General features: G+C 41.3%; 1 protein-coding gene across 8 annotated transcripts in view; it reads left to right on the plus strand.

Moving 5' to 3' along the window:
- dph7 (diphthamide biosynthesis 7) overlaps nt 1-24,584 on the plus strand; it is a 45,686-nt gene that overhangs the window by 12,426 nt on the left and 8,676 nt on the right. For 4 of the 8 annotated variants that reach the window (XM_041193036.1, XM_041193033.1, XM_041193031.1 and 1 more), the window contains exons 2-6: nt 7,549-7,736; nt 8,855-8,994; nt 11,623-11,710; nt 13,833-13,924; nt 17,802-17,965. In XM_041193036.1, the coding sequence (XP_041048970.1) occupies nt 7,587-7,736; nt 8,855-8,994; nt 11,623-11,710; nt 13,833-13,924; nt 17,802-17,965 (634 nt within the window). In that variant the 5' untranslated portion in view covers nt 7,549-7,586. Of the gene's footprint in view, nt 1-3,906; nt 4,066-7,548; nt 7,826-8,854; nt 8,995-11,622; nt 11,711-13,832; nt 13,925-17,801; nt 17,966-24,584 lie in introns of those variants that run through there. The other 4 variants (XM_041193032.1, XM_041193034.1, XM_041193038.1 and 1 more) reach the window with 4 other exon arrangements.

The following is a 24,584-nucleotide window of genomic DNA, read 5'->3' on the forward strand; positions in this document are numbered from 1 at the left end:
GGTGACACATTTCACCTCTCCTTTGAAAACAATGTAGTCAAACTTCCCCCATTCCTCTGGGCACCCATGTTGCAACAGTGTGAAAGGTAGATACAAACTCTACAGCATTCGTCTATGCATGGCTATCTCCTTGTACTTATATTTTTGTTAATTTCACAAGAGAAATGGGTGTTGGGCTTAGCAGGTAATTCTTTATTTGATAGTACCTTAGTACCACATCCCCATTGTTATGATCTCCAGCTGAGGTTAACACTGGACTAGCCTGATCCCAGGGTGGAACCCAGCTTGATAGATTTTAACTTTTATTTGTTTGCTTAGATACGTGGAGAGTAGCTACTGGAAAGAGTCACAGGAGTCAGCTAATTAACTTTTAACAAAATAATAAAACATGTATTCAACAAGAAAAGATGAACTATATTACAATACTGCTTCACCTACAACTATACCTCTACAGATATATACAGATTTGTAAGGATAGCACAATTTACAAAAGCCATCTTATACTCTAATGTTCACAGTAAGTATGCAGTCCATGTAAACCAATTGGCTACCTGTGGTCAGATGGACCACACTCTGAAACTAAGTGACAGATGCCACCTCAACGAGATGCTATGGATCTCTCATCAACCACCCCGCCCCCCCCCCCAGATACTTGTCACACTGTGAGCCAACCAGTCTCGTTCAAGTCCATCTTTCACACAAGGGTTTCCAATCTCCACACTGGATGGACTCTTTGGAATCTTTTACCAAACTGATGCTTCCCCCAGATACCTTCCGCAAGGGTTCATCTCCAGGTTTTCGAACTCTCCCTCCGATGTTCCCCTCCCCTGGGTCACGACATGCATTTAAGCTTTCTTCCACCCACTCTTTCTCACCGACTCAACTGTCAACAGTACACCACTGTTTCACATGTCCACAGTAAAGAGTTACAGACCTTCAGCTGTCTCTTTGGGCCACCTTGCCTCTTGCAAGCTGTTCTAGCTTTAAATCTGCTTTCTCTAGCTTTTGTCTCTTTAAATCTGAAGGTTGGAGTCTTTCTTTCTGCCCTCATCCTTAACTTCACTTAACAGGACCTTTTCCAGGTCCCTGTCCTTCCTTTGATTAGAAGGTCTGCTTGGGAATTTCCCCTGTTTCTGTCTCACTCTTTTGGTCTTGGGACGTTTTGGTTCTTTTTGGAAACCTGTCACTGCAGTTCTCTCTCCCAGTGTCAAGTCTCTCTGGATCCCTGGCTTTAAACTGAACTCAAAACTGCTGTTTCTTTAATTTTTTTTGTGTGTCTGTGGGAGGAACTTGCCTCTCTAGGCTGTTGCCTGGCAACAGGGGTCCAATTTTTTTTACCATTGTATGTTTAACTTAGCTGCCACAGTCATAAAACTCTTATTAGAAATGCAAGCGCCTTTTAAAGTGAAACTAAAACTCAATTTGACCTTTCTTATCTCACACACACAAATACAAACCAAACCTAAAGATTAAAGCTAAAACTCATTCCTAACACTCTTAAATTCCTATCTCTATTTCCTAATGCCTTCAGAACTCATCTATGTGTTGAACATGGTTATGCTGTTTATCACACATGGCCACTGTGCTCATTGTGAAAGATTCCATTCCGTCTTGTGACTAGCTGTTATACCAATCTTCATTGCTATTTAAGAGTTCTTTATGTCCTTAGGAATTTTTTTGTTGAGTGCTTGATTTTATGTAGAACCTCTACTTCATTAATGTCAGTAACCCAGAGGACAAGTTACACATAATGTTGGTTGATATGTAGGGCCCTAGGGGTGGGGGGTGGAAGGGTGCGATTAGCTTCAACAGTTTGTGTCTCCACAGCAAGTTTCTTCATTAGTTATCTTTCACCCTATCACACATCCTCTACAGTTTGGAGTGCTTAGGTTGCATTTTTGTAAAAACAGCTACATAAAAAGCTAAGCAATTCAAATACTGAGCTGGTTAAATGGAGATACGTATGACAGTTTGATGTTATGGTTGATACACTGTGATCAAGCATTTAAGAAATATTCCTCTAATTTAACATAGCACGTAATATCCTATTTTTCATGCTCAGTTAATCATTATGATGGTATGTCTGAGATTCAAAATTGGAAAAAATAAATATGGGATTTGACTTGAATCATTTCCCATGTACCATGAAAGTTTAGTACTGTCATTCACAACTCTACATAGACTGTTCCCATTATAATTGCCTATGTTGCTTTTATTTTCCACACATACACAAATCTTAACCCCAACAACCTGCTTTATTCCCATATCCCTTTTTAGCTCCCTGTTCTATCAAAACTATCTTAAATGTTGATATGAGCACTGCTTCAATCATTATTAAACAGGGTTGTGAGTATTGCATAGCCCTGTAGATGTCTGTGTAAAAATGTTTCTCTCACTGTCCTAAATCTCTTACACTAATCTTATATCTATGTCCCCTGATTTTGGGTGGCTCATTTGTCACCCAAATGAGCCTAGTCCACTATTATCAATAGCTGCATACTCATACAACTCCTTTTGGCCCTTTGATTTATTTACAATACTACCTATTTTAGTATCATCTGCAAATTTGGAGAACACTCCTTCTAGCCATTTATTTGAATCATTGCTAGACACAATGAACAGAAACAGTACCAGAATAGAACTCCCATGTGAACTGCTAACCAGTTTCAACCATTGAGAAATTGCCCTTAACTCCTACTCTCTGTGCTCACTTCTAGCTAGTTGTTAATCCATTTTTCTACACTTTGTGGCATGGTTATCACAGAATCTCACAGTGCAGAAGAGGCCCTTCGGCCCATCGAGTCTGCATCGACATGTGAGAAACACCTGACCTACCTACCTAATCCCATTTACCAGCACTTGGCCCATAGCCTTGAATGTTATGATGTGCCAAGTGCTCACCTAGGTATTTTGCAAAGGATGTGAGGCAACCAGTCTCCACCACCCTCCCAGGTAGCACATTCCAGACCGTCACCACCCTCTGGCTAAAAAAGCTTTTCCTCACATCCCCCCCTCTAAACTTCCTGTCCCTCACCTTGAACTTATGTCCCCTTGTGACTGACCCTTCAACTAAGGGGAACAGCTGCTCCCTATCCACCCTGTCCATGCCCCTCATAATCTTGTACACCTCGATCAGGTCGCCCTTCAGTCTTCTCTGCTCCAGCGAAAACAACCCAAGTTTATCCAGCCTCTCTTCATAACTTAAATGTTTCATCCCAGGCAACATCCTGGTGAATCTCCTCTGCACCCCCTCCTTCCTATAATGTGGCGACCAGAACTGCACACAGCACTCCAGCTGTGGCCTCACCAAGGTTCCATACAACTCCAGCATGACCTCCTTCCTTGTGTAATCTATGCCTCGATTGATAAAGGCACGTGTCCCATATGCCTTTTTCACCACCCCACTAACATGCCCCTCCGCCTTCAGAGATCTATGGACACACATGCCAAGGTCTCTTTGTTCCTCAGAACTTCCTAGTGTCATGCTGTTCATTGAATACTTCCTTGTCAAATTACTCCTTCCTAAGTGTATCACCTCACACTTTTCAGGGTTAAATTCCATCTGCCACTTATCTGCCCATTTGACCATCCCGTCTATATCTTCCTGTAGCCCATGACACTCAACCTCACTGTTAACTACTTGGCCAATCTGTGTCATCCGCAAACTTACTAATCCTACCCCCCATATAGTCATCTATGTTGTTTATATAAATGACGAATAATAGGGGACCCAGCACAGATCCCTGTGGTACGCCACTGGACACTGGCTTCCAGTCACTAAAGCAGCCTTCTGTCATCATCCTCTGTCTCCCGTTGTTATCAGGAATGAACACCCAGTGCTCTGAGCATTGAATAGCATTACCAGAACCTCTGGAGGCTTGTGATCTACTGTTCTAGCTCCAACTCTGACCCACTTCTAAGTTTCCTTCTACTAATTACATTTTATTTACTGTGTATTTGTGCTCAGCTTTTCGATCAGTATGGAAGGTTTTACATATAATGAGAGAACTTTTTATATAGCGCCTTATCACATTTGGACAGCTGAAGGTAGTTTGAAATGCTCTGGTATGTAGTTAAATATTTGTATTAAGTTTAATTTGCTATTTGTCTGCCCACAAACTGATCCAATAGAATCATACAGTGCAGGAGCAGGATGTTTGGCCCGTCATGCCAGAACTGCTCTGTGAAAAACCTGTTCACTTATTTGCATTCTCTTGCCCTTTCCTCATAGTCATTCTATATTTTTACTTTTAAAGTAGTGTTTTGTTAAATATTCAGTATGTTAGAAGAAAATGTCAAGTATCCTGATCTCCCTTCCTCTGATTTCAGTATTTGTTTGGCTTAAAATGTCTAGCAATATTTTTCATTTATTTTTACTGAGAACCTGAAGAGTCAAACCCATATTGCAGGACATAGTATCATACAGCAAACAAAGAGCAGATTTGACCCATTGCCTATGCTGGTTTTTTGTTAAGGCTATCCAATTAATCCCACTCCTCTGATTTTTCTCCATAGCCCTGTAATGTTTTTTCCTTCAAGGGAAACTTGTCATGAAACAATGGCAAGGTGACATCATACTTGGTCTTTAAAGATGTTTAGATTGTAGGAGTAAGGGAAAACTGAAGGAGGTAAAGAGCTCCATGGTTTTAAGGTACTGGAAAAGATTAGTTAAAGTAGGAGATGTTGTGAAGAGAAGTGACTTCAGAGGAGGAAGAAAAGCACATAGGTGAGTGTATTTGGAGTTTGGGAGGAACACGAGAAAGGAATTCAGAAGAACAGTTATTATCATAGAATTCATAAAATAGAAAGAGTTTGTAACACAGTGAGGTTGAAAGCTGGAGATGAGACAGGGAAGAGCTAAATATACTTTATTGTTGTCAGCTGCCTTCTATTTAAGTAAGATGATGGATGTGCAGCAAATTTGTTGGGGTGGGTTAGCTTCATATATTGCACTTTTGCTGATGGCTGAAGAACTGGTCGGTGAAAGGCAGGTTCTGCTGCAGGTGCCACGTATGAAATTTTCCAGTGTTGTTTTCGGTGTTGGTGCTTGTTGTCAAATGGCTGTAGTCACTGATCGTCATGGTGGCGCACGCTAGTCTACAAGTGATGTTGCCATTTCTCTCTCATTGGCTAGTGCCTCCCAGATCTGAAAATCAATACATAGGGTCTTCACGTCATTCTTGCAACCATCCTTGAACTGGAGTTTTGGGACACCCTGCTAGTTGTTTAGCTCCTGCTTAAATCCTTGGGAATTGTCTGTCATTCACCCTGTGAATATACCTGAGCCAGAGTTGTCACTTCTGCTTGAAGAGTGCTAGTGTACTTGGCAGATCTGTCTGTGAGAGTACTTTGCACCTGTGAATTTGTCCTTCCAAGAATGTGCCACAAACAACGAAGATGAAAATTGTTGAGCTTTCTTTCTTGGCAGCTGCAAGTTGTCCATGTTTCACGAGCGTAAAACAAGGTGCTGAGAACACAGGTCTCATAAACCAGCAAGTTTGGGCGTCAGAGTCAGCTTGATATTTTTCTGTGGGTAGATTGGACTTGCAAATCAAATACACTTTTTATTTACACTATACTAAAAACAGAAAATACTGGAAAAACTCAGCAGGTCTGGCAGCATCTGTGGAGAGAGAAACGGAGTTAAAGTGCTAAGTCCGTATGACTCTTCAGGCTTTTATACCCTTGAGCATAAACACGTTCTATCTAAAAGTCCTACTATAAAGTTAACGTTTCTCATTCCTTTGAGGAGTTGTAATCAGTTGACCTATAAATGAAAGTGTTTTACTATTTTAACATCATGCACAAAGTAGTGGTTTTCTATAATTTGTGTTTATTATTTCTGTGGAAGATGTTTGAGTAAATAATCTGTACTCAGATTATTGGGAATGGAAGTGAGGACCCTAAATACAATGGGGTAGAGTTTCTGCTTTGGATGCAAATTATGCTCAAAATTGCATTACTGTACTTTTCAGAAGTGATTGAGTTTTTTTTAGTTCAAGCTTCCGTTCCATTCATTTGCAGATTGTCAAATGTAAAATCTTCCATGAACCAGAACAATCGGGCAGTATTTTAAAACACAATTTTTTTTGCATTTAAAAATATCCTTTGACAATATTTAAGTTCAAAGTTATTAATATAACTGAAAATAGATTCCTCACAAACATCTTTAAGCATTTATTTTAGTAACCTGGTTTTCCTACATTACAATGACTACACTTCAAAAAGTACTTAATTGGCTGTCAAACGCTTTGGGATATCCTGAAGTCATGCAATGTACTAGAGAAATGCAAGTCTATTCTATCTTAAATAATTGAATTTAAAATACAGAACCATTTATTTTCATTGGTGTACAGTAGTCAGTCTAAAGTCTAGTAAATTAAATATTTTTAATATTTAGAGGCTTTTAGAAAGATGGATAGTTAGTGTCCCTCAATTTTAAGAGTCTCTGCGAAGTCCTGCAAATGGGTACAATTAGTAGAAACTCACCACACTTATTAATTTGAACTGGGAACATGACTAGTTTTGTGGAAGTCTGGCTTCCAATACAATGGTTTTTAAAATACTCAAAAGGGAATGGCAACTTTATTTGCACTAGATGTAATTTAAGTTTGAACTTCTGTAATCTTTTAATGATGGTTTGGTGGGTTTCAGGTGAATTGTGCCGGAAATGAACAGTAAAACCTAGTGACTACTCCAGCCCAGTCTTTTAATAGCTTCAATGCAAATTAGTGTAAAATTCTGGGAATCAAATATCAATGTTGGTACAGCAGGTGGTATTTTGAATTGGGGAAAAAGCATCTTGTTGAAGCAGTGGGAGCTTTACTGAACAGTGCTTTACCTGGCCAGAACTCTTGATGCTGAAATGGGAAGGTTTCTTTTCAGTGCTAATTTACAGCACAAAAGTCACAGGTGAAATATTATGTCTAATTTGAATTTGCTTATTTAAGATTAAATTTTTATGGTAATGCATTTGAGAAAACTCGTGCGCATAACTCAGTCCGCCATGTCAGGAGTTCCCAAGTTTTTGTTCTTTGTGGCTGCTTGATGCATAACATGGATCTTTGTGGGGTGGTGAAGGGGGCCATGTATAACATTTTAAGCTTGCAAACATTACATTATTTGTTGGATAAATGCCAACAGCATTAAGACAGCCATTTGCAAACATTCAAACCCATGAACTTCAGATTGGACTGCATGTTGTCTAAGCAGTAAAGCTTAGATATATGGATATAAGCTATATTAGGGAGAAAGGAACAGAAGGTTATGCTGATTGGGGTCAGGTGAAGAAGGATGGAGAAGGAGGCTCATTTGGAGCATGGACCAGTTAAGCTGAATGGCCTGTTTCTGTGCTGTACTTTGTGTAATATATCAAAATTAGTGGTTTCTAAAACATGTAATAGCATTATAATACTGCCTTTTTATCACTTGCCATTCACATTTGGGAATACTGCCTTGCTAAACAATTAAAATGTCTTTTTGTATTAGAGGATTTTACATGTCTAGATTGGAAGTTAAATGTCAACTTTCATCTTTCATTTGCTGCAGTTCTTCTCAATGATCACACTAGGTCTTGGAATGAGTGAATGACTGACATGGAGGCTCGATGCATGGCTCAAACCCTGCAGGTGGTGGATACAGAGTATAGCGCAGATGCTGTAGAGTGGTGCCCCATTGACACATGGCATCATGTACTCACCTGCGGTACTTACCAACTAAAGGATCCCAAGGAGCAGGTACAGTGGTGTTCATCGGAAGGGTACACAGTTGACGCAGAGTAGGTTCTTCTTCAGCTTTCACTTGAAGTCTGACCTAACTTTGAGACGTGAGTGCAACTCTAGTTTCTAATGAACCTAAGCAGGAATTACCCTAATAGAACTGATCCATATTGATTAGGAAGGTTTTCATTTTAATTCAGACCTGTGCTGGTCTCAGCAGTAGGAATACCACAGTTGTCCTGACAATTCCTGAGCTGTGGAGAATAATAAAATGGCTTGATTTCAACGATCCTAATTGCTGCCCGCTGACCTGTTACATTGTGTTTATAGAGATGGGCTAGGATTTTACTCTCATTGTGCAGGCTTGGTGGGAGTGGTTGGAAAGCTGACTGCCGCCTGCGATTGGAGCCGGACTGTGATTTCACACTGCCAGGCTAATTAAGGCCCACCCAGTGTGAAACGCACACGGCAGCACGCAGCGCTGCCTGTGTGAGTGTGCACTGGAAAAGCTCCATCAGGCACAGAGCTGCCTCAGGGAGATGATAAGTTGTGAAAAATAAAAATAAAGATTTATAAAATGTTCGAAAACATGTCCCTGAGCAGAGACATGTTATTAATGAAAAATTAAAGTTTTTATTTTATTTTTAATTGCTGTTGGAAACCTCATCCTGCCTGTGGATGAGGTTTCATACAAAATGCAAAGGCTACGTGGCCTTTTCGCCTGCCCACCAATTGTAAGGTTGGACGAGCAGTGAAAAATTTATTTCAATTACATTTTTAATGGCCTTAATAGGCCTTTTAATTGTCGGTGGGCGTGCTGCCGACTCCCGCGTGTGCCTGCCAACTGAAATATCGCACAAACGCGCGATGATGTCGGCATGCTCACCCGACGATGTCGCACATCATTTGACGCTTGAGCAGGTTGGGTGTGCAACTGCCCTCTCAGTGAAAAATCCTGCCCATGATTGTTGAGGGTAGGATTGGGCTCAGCTGTGATTTCTTTCATAGTTAATATACCTCCCTCAAAACCACAGTTTTATATCAGGGAGCTGTCTTGAATTAAGAATTGTTTAACAGTCGTATATTTGACTCATTGGGATTTTTAGCTAATTTGCTTGTAACTTTTGACATTTCAGGGTGCAGGAGACTCTGAAAGCAATGAGCCCCATTTAAGACAGGGGCGTCTTTACCTCTACTGTTTCAATCAGGATCAGCTTTATTCTCCATTAACAGAAGTACAGCGGATTGAAATGCCTGCAATATTAGATCTCAAATGGTAAGCATTAAAGAGATTGAGTGGCAGTGTCACATGGAGCACGGTCTATTGCTCTAGGTTAAATGATAAAAAATCTCAATGTCGTAGTGACATATTGGAAGGAAGGTGTGTGGGTGAATGATTACAACAGGACTGGGTGCTCAACAATGAGACACCCCACCATGGCCAAATAGTTTGCTCTTACTGCCCAGGCTCTGAACAAGGGGGATTTGGATAAGATACAAATTGGTTTATAGCACATTAAGAGTTGCCCAGAATCAGTCGATGCATTTTGGAGGTGTTGAGACGAATGGGAGGAGACTGCTAGTTTTTACTGGCACATAGTAGGGAAATTCATCAAAGGAGAAAGGAAAGACTTGCATTTATGCAGTACTTTTCACGACCACCAGATGTATCAATTTGCGTTACAGCCAAAGTAATTTTTGAAGTGTAGTCACTGTTGTACTGTAGGAAATGCAGCAGCCAATGTGCAGATAGCAAATTCCCACAAACAGCAATGTGATAAAATATCAGATATTCTGTTTTTGTGATGTTGGTTGAGGGATTAAATATTGGCCAGGGCATGGGGCATAGCTTCCCTGCTCTTCTTTAAAGTAGCGCCATGGAATCTTTCACATTCACTCAAGCAGGTAGATGGGGCCTCAGTTTAATGTCTCATCCAAAACTCGGCACTTCCAACAGTACAACTATTGGGAATGAGGATCAGTACTTGCAACGTTTTGAAACACAACATGTGCTTTTTTTTTTACTTGACACAATAGTTTGAGGCAATGAAATTTTCTAACACATTCCTCAGAGGAAATTGGTTGTTGTTTGTTGAATGTTTTATTTAGGTGGAGGGGAAGGATACTAACTAACAGGGAAGTTCAAACTTAAACAGGTGTTAGTTGATTTGACTGGCAGCTCAGCTGGACAAGCAAGCTTGTGGACACACAAGCCTGAAAGAGTCAGCGATCGAAGCTTTGGTCCTCTCTTCAGTCCAAGTAAGGTTAGAGAGATAGTCTGAGAGAGCCAGGATGGAGGATTCTTTCTGAAAGCTTAATGTTGATTAATCTCACAGAAATTATTGGTAAGAGAAGTGTACTTAGCCTTCCTAACAGCAGTGTAGTGTACTTATTTACTTCTGTGTTATGAGTACAAACCAGGTTAAAATTCACTGTGTTAACCTGTAATTAAGCGAATGAACAGTTAAATCAATTTATTATTTTTTAATGTAATTTTCTCATATTACTTGCAAAATCAGAGAAATAAATATTGGAAACATGTGATATTGTAATATCCAGTTCACCTAACAAGTGGCTTTTATTGTTATGATCTCTGGACTGTGCAATTGTATGACTAGATTTTGGGCAGTAAAGATAAACTAGGACAACAATTTATATTTATAATATCTTTAACATAAATGTCCCAAGGTGCTTCACAGGTGTGCTTTAAAGCTAAATTAGACACTGACCGCACAAGGAGGTATTGGGGCAGATGGGCAACCACACAAGGAGATATTGGGGCAGATGGGCAACCACACAAGGAGATATTGGGGCAGATGGGCAAAAGCTTGATCAAAGAGGTGGTTTTAAGGAACATCGTAAAGGAAGAGGGAGAGGTGGAGATGCAGAGAATTTTAGGGAGGGAGGGAATTTCAGTACTTGGTGTCTGAGCAGCTGAAGACACGGTCAACAATAGTGGAGCAATAAAAATTGGGGACCCTCTGAGGTCAAAATTATGAATGTGGATATCTCAGGATTGTGGGGCTGGGGAGCTTACAGAGGGAGAGAGAAATGATGCTATGGAGGGATTTGAAAACAGGGATGAGAATTTCAAAATTGAGGTGTTGCTTGACTGTGTGCCAATGTAGGTCAGTGAGCACCGGGCAAACTGGACATGGTACAAGTAAGGACATGAGCAGCAGAGTTTTGGATGACTTTAAGTTCGTTGAGGGTTGAATGTGGGAGGCTAGCCAGGAATGTATTTCAATAGTCAAGCCCAGAGGTAACAAAAGCATGAATGAGGGTTTCAGCAGCAGATAAGTTTAAGCAGAGGCAAAGTGAGACGATGTTATGAATGTGGAAATAGGGGTCTTAGTGATGGTGTGATTGGAATTGAAATTGGAAGTTCATCTGTGAATCAAGTATGACACCAAGGTTGCAAACAGCCTGATTCAGTCTCGGACAGTTGCCAGGGTAAAGATTGGAATTGGTAGCAGGGGAATGGAATTTGGAGTATGGACCAAACACACTGGTTTTGGTCTTCCCAATCCGATGGTAAGGATCGGCTTACAAGAAAGATCAAGACAAAGGATTGTCTTGTTCAGACTTGAAATTTGTAACGCTTTGTAGCATCAGGACAGGAACTCTGGCCAGATGAGGAACACTCTACTTCTAACCAATGATGCTGGTTAGTTGTAGTATTCCTCCTGCTGTTCAGCTGGTAGATAACTCAGCACAAATTGCAGACCTTATCTGGGATTTTTGTGATCTGCACATTTTATACTGAGGTATGTACCTATCATTTGAGGAAGCATGATTCTTAAGTGTCTGGAATTTAGGTTAACCTTAACTTTTAATGACTGGTTTTCTCTCTGGTGAAATGTGCACTTTGATATTTGGAGTATAATCTAAAGCTAATTTACAGGTGTCATGTACCAGTGGCAGGGCATCCTGTACTTGGCATCGCAAATGCTGAGGGAAGTCTGGAACTGTGTAATCTGATACCTTGTGAGGTATGTGGCTTCATTTCCTTAATGATTTTATAGAAATTTTGAGATGCTGATCACTCGTACATTATTTATATTCTGTGCATGTAATGTTGTAATATACACCACAATGCATTTAAAATAACGCTTTAACTGAATTTAAAATTTCTGTTCTAATATCAATGTTGGGATGTGGTTTGTGTCTGCAGTTCTCCACATACTATTCCTAATTGTGGGAAATAAGAGTGATGCAATTACCAGTGATTTGGAATAGGAAATGGCTAAATGGGCAATTTATAATGAAAACCTGCTTGAAATATGGTCATATCTTCAAATTCTTGTGCAAAATTAAAGTGTCCACAAACTGGAATTAAAAAGAATCAGTGAACTTTAATGTATGTAACTAATGTGCTCTTTGATACTCAATCATTCAGTCCTGCATAATTAGCTTTTAAATACCGACTGCCCCCACCCCCCTCCCCAATTCTGCTGAGTTGTAGGTCACATCGCTTTGGGAGTTAGACATTCCATATTGGAGATGTTTAGTTGGAGGAGAATGCCTGAGTAGGTAGGTCTTGCAGGCTCTTTCAACAGTGGCCAAGAGCAGGTTAAGGTGCTGGTCTGAGAGCAGTTATTTTTGTTCTGTTAAATCATGGCAGAAAGTTAAGAGAGAGGACAATGGTAAACAAAACTTATTGTAGGATTACTGCATAATTAATCAGGCTGCCATCTTCAAGCTTTATCCCACCAACTTTGTTGGATGTCTTGTTTCCTAGATTCCAGTAAGATCTACCCTTTGTGAGACCATCTTACCATCACCTTCAAAGATGTAAATATCCAACCTTCCTCCTGTCCCACATTCTCTTTAATCCCAATTGACATTTCCTTCATTTTTTTGGAGTTTTTGTTTATCCTATTCCAAAGAAGGTGATTCCTCTGGCATTGATATGATTTTGCAGCCATGGGCAACACTGCAGTACCTTTTGGAATTGGTCATTTTTTGGCCAGATAATGAGTGCCCATTAGTCACAACCATGCTTGAGTTTTGTCTTTGTTTGATGTGAATATGTGTATAATTTTGTAGTACCAACTGAATTGTGGAGAACTTGTTATTTTAATGTCCCGTGTGTTATCATAACTATTCCAGCTGGTCATGATAATGTCTATAATGCCAGAAATGCTCCAGAAGGTTTCATTAATTGAACTTAATATTTGAAGTTCTGATGAGCCAGAAGCCAAAATCATGGAGAAACATTTTATGGTCTTTGTACCATTTTGATCATATGGGCATGAGAAAACTTGTCTCCATTATCTTAAGGTGGTAGAGTTTGAAGTGCATATTTTAACTTGTAAAGAGATTTCACCACAAACTGTAGCTGGGATCAATCTCTTGTCTTCACATGTTTACCCTTTTATAGGAACAGATTATAAGTTTATTATTTGGTTGTGTCCAGGGCAAAGTTTAAATTCAATTATGTATAATGATCAATTTACATGATGACTATGGAAATATCAAAGGTAGTCTTTAGATCTGTTTAATGTTTTGGCACCAGTGTAATATAGGAAAAATGTTGTGTGAAACTCTTACTTCAAATTGCTCCCACTACAACCACTATTTCTGGTGTCACATTGCTCAAAATGCTTTTGTCAGATACTAGTTTGGACAGACCAAATCAATAATTGTATTACTGGGTGCAACTGCACAAAACATTTACACACCCACTTTCATGAAGTTCAGGCAACACAGCTGAAATTAACAGCTAAGATTCGAGGGCTCAATGGGCTTCTACAGTGCTGCTCTAAAGAATCGCAATTCCAGTTAGTCTTAACTGCTCTGGGTTAGAGTTGGAGATGGCAAAGCAATCCTGGTTTCTATTCCAATCACCATCTACATCTCCTACTGAAATGTGCATAGGTTATGGATATTTGGTAAGGGCAGGAATGGACTTGACTGTAATTCTACCTTCAGTTGAAAAGTTGCAAACAGTTACTGTCAATTCTTGCACGTGATACTGACGCTCGTGAACCTTTATCCCAATCATGAGTTGATGTCTTCAGGGAAGGGGAGAAAATTGGTGAAAAGAGGCGAGTGGAGTTGTAGATGTTAAAATAGTTATTTGTGGTTCATCGTGGTCTTTTCTTTCAGTAGAAAAACAGTTGCTCCTTGGAGTCAATGTGTAGTGTTAGCAGTGGCCCAGAATGCCTTGCTCTGTCCCTGGATTGGTCAACTGGAAGAGAACAGTAAGTTTTTGTTCATGCTCCTTTCATTTTGGTGAGTTTTTTAATGGTTTTTTTAAAAAAAATTCATTCATGGGATGTGGACGTCGCTGGCAGGCCAGCATTTATTGCCCATCCCTAATTGCCCTTGAGAAAGTGGTAGTGAGCTGCCGCCTTCAACCGCTGCAGTCCATTTGTTGTAGGTTCACTCACAGTGCTTTAGGGAAGGAGTTCCAGGAATTTGACCCAGCGACAGTGAAGGAACAGCGATATATTTCCAAGTCAGGGTGGTGAGTGGCTTGGAGGGAAACATGCAGGTGGTGGTGTTCCCATGCGTCTGCTGCCCTTGTCCTTCTAGATGGTAGTAGCCGTGGGTTTGGAAAGTGCTGTCTAAGGAGGCTTGGTGAGTTCCTGCAATGTATCTTGTAATGATACACACTGTTGCCAATGTTCATCAGTGGTGGAGGGAGTGAATGTTTGTTGATGGGTTGCCAATCAAGAATGCTCCTTTCTCCTGGATGGTGTCAAGCTTCTTGTGTTGTTGGAGCTGCGCTCATCCAGGTAACTCAAAGAGTATTCCTCCTGACTTGTGCCTTGTAGATGGTGGACAGGTTTTGGGGAGTCAGGAGGTGAGTTACTCACCACAGGATTCCTAGCCTCTGACCTGCTCTTGTAGCCACAATATCTCTGTGGTTAGTCCAGTTCAGTTCCTAGTCAACGGAAACCCTAAGGATGTTGATGGTGGGGGATTCAGCGATGGTATTGCCATTGAATGTCATGGGGTGATGGTTAGATTCTCTCTTGTTGGAGATGGTCATTGTCTGGCACTTGTGCACGGTAAATGTTACTTGCCACTTATCAGCCTAAATGTTGTTCAGTTCTTGCTGCATATGGACACAGGTTGTTTCAATATCTGAGTCGTCGTGAATAGTACTGAACATCTGCACTTCTGACTTTACGATAGAGGAAGATCATTGATGAAGCAGTTGAAGATGGTTGGACCTAGGAGACTAACCTGAGGAACTCCAGTAGTAATGTCCCAGGACTGAGGTGATTGACCTCCAACAACCACAACCATCTTCCTTTGTGCTAGATTATGACTTCAACCAGTGGACAGCTCTCCTCCTGATTTCCATTGACTCCAGTTTTGCTTGGGCTCTGATGCCACACTCAGTCAGATCCTGCCTTGATGTCAAGGGCAGTCATTCTCACCTCCCCTCTGGAGTTCACTGGATCCTTCAATCTTTTGCACTGATGTGCTGGGCTTCCCTATCATTGAGGAAAGGGATATTTGTGGAGTTGCCTCCTCCTATAATGAGCTGTTTAATTGTCCAATACCATTCACGACTGGATGTGGCAGGACTGCAGTGCTTAGATCTGATCTGTGTAGTATTGCTTAGCTCTGTCTATCACTTGCTGCTTAAGCTGTTTGACATGCAAGTAGTCATGTGTTGTAGCTTCACCAGGTTGACACCTCATTTTTAGGTATGTCTGGTGCTCCTCCTGGCATGCCCTGCTCCACTCTTCATTGAAGCAGGGTTGATCCCCTGGCTTAGTGGTGATGGTCGAGTGGGGTATATGCCAGGCTATGAGATTACAGATTGTGGTTTAGTGCAATTCTGTTGCTGCTGATGGTCCACAGCTCCTCATGGTTGCCCAGTCTTAGATTTCAAAGAGATTTAGCAATTCATCACATTTAGCATGGTGATAGTGCCACACAACCGAAGCCGGGACTTCGTCTCCACAACGACTGTGCGGTGGTCATTCCTACTGATACTGTCATGGACAGATGCATCTGTGGCAGGCAGGTTGGTGAGCATGAGGTCAAGAATGTTTTTCCCTCTTGTTGGTTCCCTCACTGCCTGCTGCAGACCCAGTCCAACAGCTACGTCCTTTAGGACTTGGCCAGCCTGTTCAGTTGTGATGCTGCCAAGCCACTTTTGGTGATGGACATTGAAGTCCCCCACCCAGAGTACATTCTGCACCCTTGCCACCCTCGTGCTTCCTCCAAGTGGTGCTCAACATGGAGGAGTATTGAGGCGGCAAGTATGTGGTAATCAGCAGGCAGTTTCCTTGCCCATGTTTGACTTGATGGGGTCCAGAGTCGATGTTGAGGACTCCCTGGGCAATTCCCTCCCAACTGTATACCACTATGCCTCCACCTCTGCTGGGTCTGTCCTGCCAGTGGGACAGGACGTAGCCTGGGATGGTGATGGTGGTGCCTGGGACATAGTCACACACATGGAATCATACCTTATAACAATGTCGGGCTTGGCTAGTATGTGAGACAGCTCTCCCCAATTTTGGCACTAGCCCCCAGATGTTAGCCAGGAAGACTTTGGAGGGTTGACGGGGCTGTGTTTGCCGTTTCTGGTGTCTAGGTCGATGCCGGGCGGTCTGTCTGGTTCCATCCCTTTTAGAATTTTTGTGGTTTAATACAGCTGAGTGGCTAGAGTCAACCCATAATGCACAATGGTTTTATGGCCATGTTTAGATTTTTAGTTCTATACTTTTATTGAATTCAGATTTTGCCAGCTGCCATGGTGGGGTTTGAACCCGGATCCCCAGAGCATTACCCTGGATCTGTGAATTACTAGTCCAGTGACAATACTGATACTTCTGTACAGCACAGAAGGAGACCATTCAACCCATTGAGTCTGCACCAGCTCTTTCATAGAGCAATCCAATTAGTTCCAATTCCACTCCCTTTCCCATATTCCTGCAGTTCATTCTTTCATGTATTTATCCGCTTCCCTTTTGAAGGCTTTTATTGAATCTGTTTCCACAATCAGTACATTAGAAATCCTATCCAATTGTTGTACTAAAAATATTTTCTTCATGTTGCCTCCTTCATCCTACCCATCTCTTGAATCTCCTGGAGCTGGTATATGAACTAAGTTCAGCTCTGTATGATTACAAGGTGAAACTTGGCTGCTGGAAGGCACACAGAAGTGGTCCGGGGTGACACATAGGAACGTGTGAAAAATGCTGGCTGGGGCAAAGGAAAGTAACTGGTTCACCTAGCCTGTCTCATACTCTTATGATGCCAATGCTTCATGATTACCCTCATGAGTCCATATAACCTTCAGGGAGAGGTAAATAAAACCCAAGGTCAATTAGGAAAATAAAATCTGAAAATTCCTCTTCAAACTTAGACCCCGGTGCCCATTACAGTTCCTCCAGGAAACTACATTGACCATGATTTCTGTTACTTGGTACCTACCTATTGTATGATGTAATCTCTGTCCTAGGTAGTACTTAGTTCAGCACTCTTTAAAAGGTAAAGGCTGAATCAGCATTCACCGCACAGGTCAGCAACTTGTTCTACAGGGTCTGCTATTGTCTGGGAAATTTAGTGCTGCCAAACATCCAACCTAGTTCTACCCTTGTGTAACTTCTATAATGTCCCTAACCCATCTAACTGAAATAATTTGTTGGAGTGGATACAATCAATTTCATTCATTATTTTATGGAAGTATACAGACCCAGCTTTTTAAGCCTGACCAATAAGCTAAAGAACTGAATTACATCATCTTTCAATACTGAGGTGTGCTGAAGATTACTCAGGCAGCTAGTTGATCTTTACTCTGTATCTATGTTTGCTGATGACAAGCAGAAAAAGTCTTGCATGTCTTAGAACTGACCTCCATCACCTTGATTAGCATAAGAATTGCACCCAAATAAGAGTATTTTTGGAAAGTAGATTTTGCGATCAGTTTCTCCAGTTTACAATTCCATCACCTTTAAACATGCCAGTTCAGAGTCACTGTTAATATTTAGTAAAAATGTATTCTCTTATTGTCTCTTATGTGTTTTTTGGTCTTAAAGCTGTATGTTCCTCTGCTGTACGTGTGAAATATAATGGTGCTAATCCTATGATCTTTTTCCTTCTCTGCTGAAGTAAGCCACTGAAAATCATCAGTAGTGACTCAAAGGGCTGCCTGAGCCTGTTGTCTGTGGATTGTCATAGATCAGCACTCTCTGTGGTCTCTCGCTGGAAGGCACATGACTTTGAGGCTTGGATTGCAGCTTTCAATTACTGGAACACAGACATCGTTTATTCAGGTAGCCTTATCAAGCCTTCCTGAACAACTGAGTGGCAGAAGTCTACCCAAATGTGCTTATTTTTATCTGTGCATGAATTACACTTGCTTCTAAAATATTAGCAGACTGTTGCCCTAACTCTAATTTGATTTTTTTTCCATCCAATCCTGAAGATGCTGTTACACAGGTGTATTCTGCTCCCTAGTATCTCATCCAAGTGACCATTCCTCATGTGTAATAATTGATAATTCATATCAGCAGACCTCTGTATGTCAGCAAATTTCCAACAAGGGAGAGGAAAAACATCAAGAGCTGGATTTTGCCCATGGCTTCAGAACCCTGGCGTCATAGTCAAATAGGGCTCAGAAGCCTGCACTGCAGGGAACGGTCACCTGGCTGTGATTTCCCTGAAGTGGCTAATTGGTGGCTAGAGGATGGGCTCGCTGTCCAATTAAGGACAGCAGGTGAATTCTCAAAGCTAGATGGCCAATAGGAGGCACCTCTTGAACTGAAGAAGCAACAGGCTGCCTTTTCACATAAGTGAGAGGGTGGCCCCCTACCCTTTCTGATGCGGGGAAGCCAACTCCAGGCACCTGCACTGTTCTGTGACAACTCAGAGGACCAGGAGGCCAACTGTGAAATTCAAAATCAAATCAAGCTTCTGACAATTGGCTTTTAACTAGTGGAGCTGTTTCCCCCCCCCCCCCCCCCCCCCCCCCCCCCCCCCCTCTCCCCCCACTCCTTCCCCCCCCCCCCCCCCCCCCCCCCCCCCCTTCCCCAAATTGGGGCCTAAAAAGTCAGGCCTGAGTTTAGAACCATAGAACACTACAGCACAGAAAACAGACCGTTCAGCCCTTCTAGTCTGTGCCAAAATATTATTCCGCTAGTCCCATTGACCTGCACCTAGTCCATAACCCTCCAGACCTCTCCTATCCATGTATCTATCTAAGTTATTCTTAAAACTTAAGAGTGAGCCTGCATTTACCACGTCAGATGGTAGCTCGTTCCACACTCTCACCACTCTCCGAGTGAAGAAGTTCCCCCTAATGTTCCCTCTAAACCTTTCCTCCCTAAAGCCATGTCCTCTCGTGTTTATCTCTCCCAATCTAAGTGGAAAGAATCTACTCGCATGTCTATACCCCTCATAATTTTGTAAACTTCTATCAAATCTCCCCTCATTCTTCTACGCTCCAAGGAATAAAGTCCTAACCTATTTAATCTTTCCCTGTAACTCAACTCCTTAAGACCCGGCAACATCCTAGTAAATCTCTGCACTCTCTCAATCTTACTGATGTCCTTCCTGTAGTTAGGCGACCAGAACTGTACACAATACTCCAAAGTTGGCCTCACCAACATCTTATACAACCTCACCATAAATCTCAACTCCTATACTCAGTACTTTGGTTTATGAAGGCCAGTATGCCAAAAGCTTTCTTTACAACCTTGTCTACCTGTGACGCCACTTTCAGGGAATTATGTATCTGAACTCCCAGATCCCTTTGTTCCTCCGCACTCCTCAGTGTCCTACCATTTACTGTATATGTCCTACCTTGGTTTGAGCTTCCAAAATGTAACACCTCACACTTTTCCGCATTTATTCTATTTAATTAAATGGGTGGATGTAAAATTGGAGTCTTTCTGACCTTCCCTACCATTTTCTCCCCCCCCCCCCCCCCCCTCCCCCCCCAACCACCACCCTCCCCCCAATCCCCAACTCCATCTGATGTCAGTTAAAGTGCCAGTGCCCCAGCTAAGATTTGGTACTCAGCACAACCAGTATTGACTGAGCACCTTGTTGTGCTCCACTGGGTTGTACATATACCCACTAATCCATCAGATGAGTAATTTCCAGTATTCTAAATGTAATAGATAAGAATGGAAGATTTAATTTAACTTGGAAGAATAGTGGAAATTGAGCTTTTAAAATTAAGTAATTGTTAGTTAAATGAAAGTTTAGAGAAAATTTATCTTGTAAAAGCCATCTTTCCCCAGAGCTCTGTCAGTACTGCTGTGTTGTCAGATACTTGGAATGAGTGACTCCATTATGCGCTACTGTTGAGATGATCTTGTAGACCATACACCATACAACTCTCCAAGGATCTTGGGTGACTAGCATATCTGGTCTTAATTGTGACAAGGTGGGGAACCTCCTGACCGCATAGCTCCAATGATGAATGGTCCCACCTGAAATATTAACCAGTTTCTTCTCTATTTTACAAAAACAAAATACTACAGATGCTGGAAATCTGAAATCTAACAGAAAATGCTGAAAGCCCACCAGGTCAGACAGTATATATGGAGAGACAAAGAAAGAAAATGTTTCAAGTTGATGACCTTTCATCAGAACTGGAAAAGTTAGATATGTGACAGGTTTTAAGCAAGTACAGAAATAAGGGAAAGAGGGGGATGGGTATGAGAATACAAAAGGGATGGTGATAGGCTGGAAGGCAGAAGAGATTAAATGACAGAAGGAATGATGTTACAAGACAAAAGGAAATGGTAAAGAAACAAAAGATTTATTTAGACCAGTGTTGTCCAATATACTAACCACAGGTTGCTGTTCACTATTGGAGCCATACGATATAGTCAAGAGTTATTTATGAAACTGAGAGGCCATTCAGCCCATTGAATCCATGCCAGCTTCTGCAGAACAATCCAAGCAGTCCCACTTCCAGCTTAATCCTCATAGCTCTGCAAGCTTACTTCCTTCAAGTGCCCACTGAATTTCCTTTTGAAACTATAGTTTCTGCTTCCACCAGCTTTGTGGGCAGCAAGTTCCAGGTCATTGCCACTTGCTATGTAAAAAAACATAGAGCTCTTCCCTCATGTTCCCCCTGCATGTTGCCCAAAAACTTAAATCTCTGTACACTAGTTTTGTTTCGTCAGCTAACGAGAAGAATATTTTATTATCTATCTTATCTAAGCCTGTGCTAATCTTGGTACACCCTTATCAAATATCCTCTGTCTCCTTTGCTCCAAGGAGAACAACCCCAGCCTTTCCAACTTAACCTTGTAACTAGATCCATGGAACCATTTTGGTAAATGTCCTCTTCATCCTCTCAAGGACCTTCACATCTTAAAGTGCGGTTGCCAGAACTGGATGCAATACTCCAGTTGGAGCCTAATGACAACTTTATAAAGGTTCTGCATAATTTCCCTGCCTTTGTACTTGATGCCTCTACTTATGAAGCCCAAAATTTCACTTGCTATGCTAACCACTCTCTCACTATGTCCTGCCACTTTCAAAGATTGATGTACATGCACCCCTAGGTCCCTTTGACCCTGAAAACTCTTCAGTTGTGTTAAAGTTCTAGCAGGGATATGAGTATGGATGTTGCTCCCTAGACCACTATTTGATGTCTGTGTCTCTTTGAGCAAGGAATATTCAACCACACTACTGTTAGAGAGGAGTCACACATTGATCACACTGTATCTATGTTTATCAGAATATAGTTCAGTTGTTGAGTTGCTGATGACTTGGAAGCTGAAGGGCCACTTGCTCAATGAAACAAGAAAAATAGTCCACTGTTTGTTACCATCTCTATTCTTGTGCTCTTTGGGTATCTCTGAAGAACAATCCATTTGAATCTGCAGGACAGATTCAGACACAGTGAACTGATTGCTGAAGCGCTTCAGACACAGTGAACTGATTGCTCCTGAAATTTTCTTGGGGAATCTAGTGACATGGGATGCTAACTGAAGAACTTGGTTTTGTTTAGTTGGCAGTTGATGGTTTTTGCAAAACAAGGTGTGTGAGTGACAGACAGTGCTGCATGGCTGCCACTGAGTATTAAAATATCCAGTTTTGGCAAGCTGGGGCAGTGCGGCAACAAACAAATATGCTCAGTCTTGATCTTAATAGATCGGTTGATATGAGTGATCAAAAGGAATAGGGTATTACAGGCATAAAAGGAGTTTAGGCATGAGTCAAAGGTCTGTTTAAATATTCGGATGCAGTGTTAAGAAATGGCAGACGGCAGAGCATAAGCAAGACTAGAATCAGCGTAGAAGCCAATACATGGAGATTTGGTGATTCCTTTCCCTCTACAAGTCTTCTAATTTATCAATTCTAATAAAATAGAGACTGCTTAGTTTTCAAGATTTTTAAAAAAAAACAAACTGGAGATCACTTCAGCTAATGCACTGTTACCGCCCTTTGAGAGTATATACAGCACTGTGTCCGATAGGATTTCAATGCTGGCCAAACCTGTGGTGATCAGGTTACCGTATTTGCCACGTGATACAAAATATATGCAACACTAATAGAATAAAAGTGCAATTTTTAAAAAATGATTTAAGATTTTAAACTGGCAGCAATCAAGACTGATGCACTCTACCGGAGCCAGGAGGACAGCTTCAAAGGGAATTTGAAATTCAATTGCTCCTCAAAGCAAGTCTGTTGTATACACTCTCAAAGGGTTATGACTCTGTTTCTGAAAGTGTGCTCCAGTTTATTATTTTTTAAAAATTCTTCAGGAGTAGGTTCTCTTTATTTTATCAGAATTGATATATTAGGAGATTCAGGAGGGAAAGGAATTGACAGATATATACCATATTGGCTTTCTGCACTCTGACCCTCACCTTGCTTATACTCTGTCGCCTCCTGCTTCCGAACAGTGTGTGTGGATGCGTAATAGACCTTTGGTTCCTGGACAACCTCCTGTAATGTCTCCTTTTATGCCAGGAGTGCCCTCTTCCTTTCAAATGCTTGTTCTAACAGATCTAATAAGATCAAGCTGAACTCATTTGGCTATAAAAGCAAAATACCGGAAATCTGAAATTAAAAAAAACTGCTGGAAATACTCAGCAGGCCAGAGGAACAGGAGAAAGCTATTCTGCACTTCCATTCAATACGATCATGGCTGATCGAACATTTCAATACGTTTTAACCCACACTATCCCATAACCCTTTGTTATTGTTAATCAAAAATCTATCAATCTCTACCTTAAACATACACAATGACAGCTTCCACAGCCCTCTGGGGTAGAGAACGCCAAAGATTCACAACCCTCTGAGTAAAGAAATTTCGCCTCATCTTGATCCTAAGTGGCTGCCCCCTTATTTTGAAATTGTGTCCCCTAGTTCTAGACTCCCCAACCAAGGGAAACATCTTACCTACATCTACCCTGTCTTTAAGTATTTTGTAGGTTTCAATAATATCATCTTTCATTCTTCGAAACTCTAGAGAATGCAGGCCCAGTTTCCCCAATCTCTTCATAAGACATTCCCACCAAAAGAAAAAGGCCAGGTAGCATCTGTGGAGAGAAAGTTAATGTTTTTGGTTGATGACCTTTCATCAGAACTGTTCTGATGAAAGGTCATTAACCTGAACTATTAACTCTGTTTTTCTCCAGAGATGTTGATTGAACACATTTGGATTTTGCTGCGCTGCCCCGACTTGCCAACATTGCACACTTCAAATAGTGCTGTCCGTCGTTCAAACCCCTAAACTGTTTTGCAAAAACTGTCAATTACCAGCTAAACAAAACCAAGCTCTTCAGTTAGTATCTTCTGTGTCATTAGATTTCCCTGAGAAAATTTCAAGAGCAATCGACCAACTGTCTGTCTGAAGGCCAGCCCTGCTTTTAAGGTGCTTCAAAGAGTGGTCCCACAGATCTAAATGTGCCGTTGTTTTGAGGTACCCAGAGTGAACAGCAACAGCGAAGGTAATAAACGATGGGCTATTTTTCTTGTTCCATCGAGCAAGTGGCCTTTCAGCTTCCAGGTCACTAGAAACCCAATAACTTGAATATTTTCTGATGAATGTAGTCACAGTCTAACTGATATGTGACTCCTGTCTAACAACAATGTGGTTGAATCTTCCTTGCTTAATTAGGGACAGAGGGAAAATAATAATCTAGCGAGTGACACCCATACTAATACCCACTGCTGGAACTTTAACAAAACTCTGTACTGTGCGGCTCTATAAGTGAACATTAGTTCACCACATGTCTGTGGCTGATTCGCTGCAAGTGTATTGGACAACACAGCCCTAGATCCAATTTTTGTTTCTTGACGCATTACCATCCCCTTTTACTTGGCATCATCAGCCCTTTTGTTATTAATCGCTCCTACTTTCCACCCTATCTCAGACCTTCCTTTATGTTCTGTCCTTTCCTCATCTTTTTCCTGTCCATACTTGCTTAACACCTGTTGCGTCTCTAACTTTTTCTACGTCAGGTGAGAGATCATCAATCGAAACATTAATTCTTTCACTCTCCATAGATGCTGTCTGATCTGAATATTTTCGGTATTTTCTGTCTTCTGTTTCACATGCTAACTAAACTCCTGGTTTTCTAACATTTTCAGCTTATATTTGATTTCCCTTTTTCTTTTTGTTTGCTTTGTTCTCTGGTACTATTTTACAAAGACACATTAAATTGACACTTGGTTCACTATTTTTTGTAACTTGACAGTTTGAGTTTGTCAACTGTTGTGCAGGATCCAGGGATCTGTACCAGATGACTTTAATATAGGGCTACACAAGACAGTGCCTTTTCTTAATGATGCTTGTGTGGAAGCTTGGAACATGGTTGCATCCACAGTCGAAATTTCCTTGTGCAGTGCGGATTTTTAAAAAATGTGATCCCCTGCTAATTTGTATTTTCCTCCTCCTTTGTTGAAAGGACTGACTCCTGC

Source organism: Carcharodon carcharias, chromosome 8, assembly GCF_017639515.1.
Source record: "Carcharodon carcharias isolate sCarCar2 chromosome 8, sCarCar2.pri, whole genome shotgun sequence".
NCBI classification, from domain to species: domain Eukaryota; kingdom Metazoa; phylum Chordata; class Chondrichthyes; order Lamniformes; family Lamnidae; genus Carcharodon; species Carcharodon carcharias.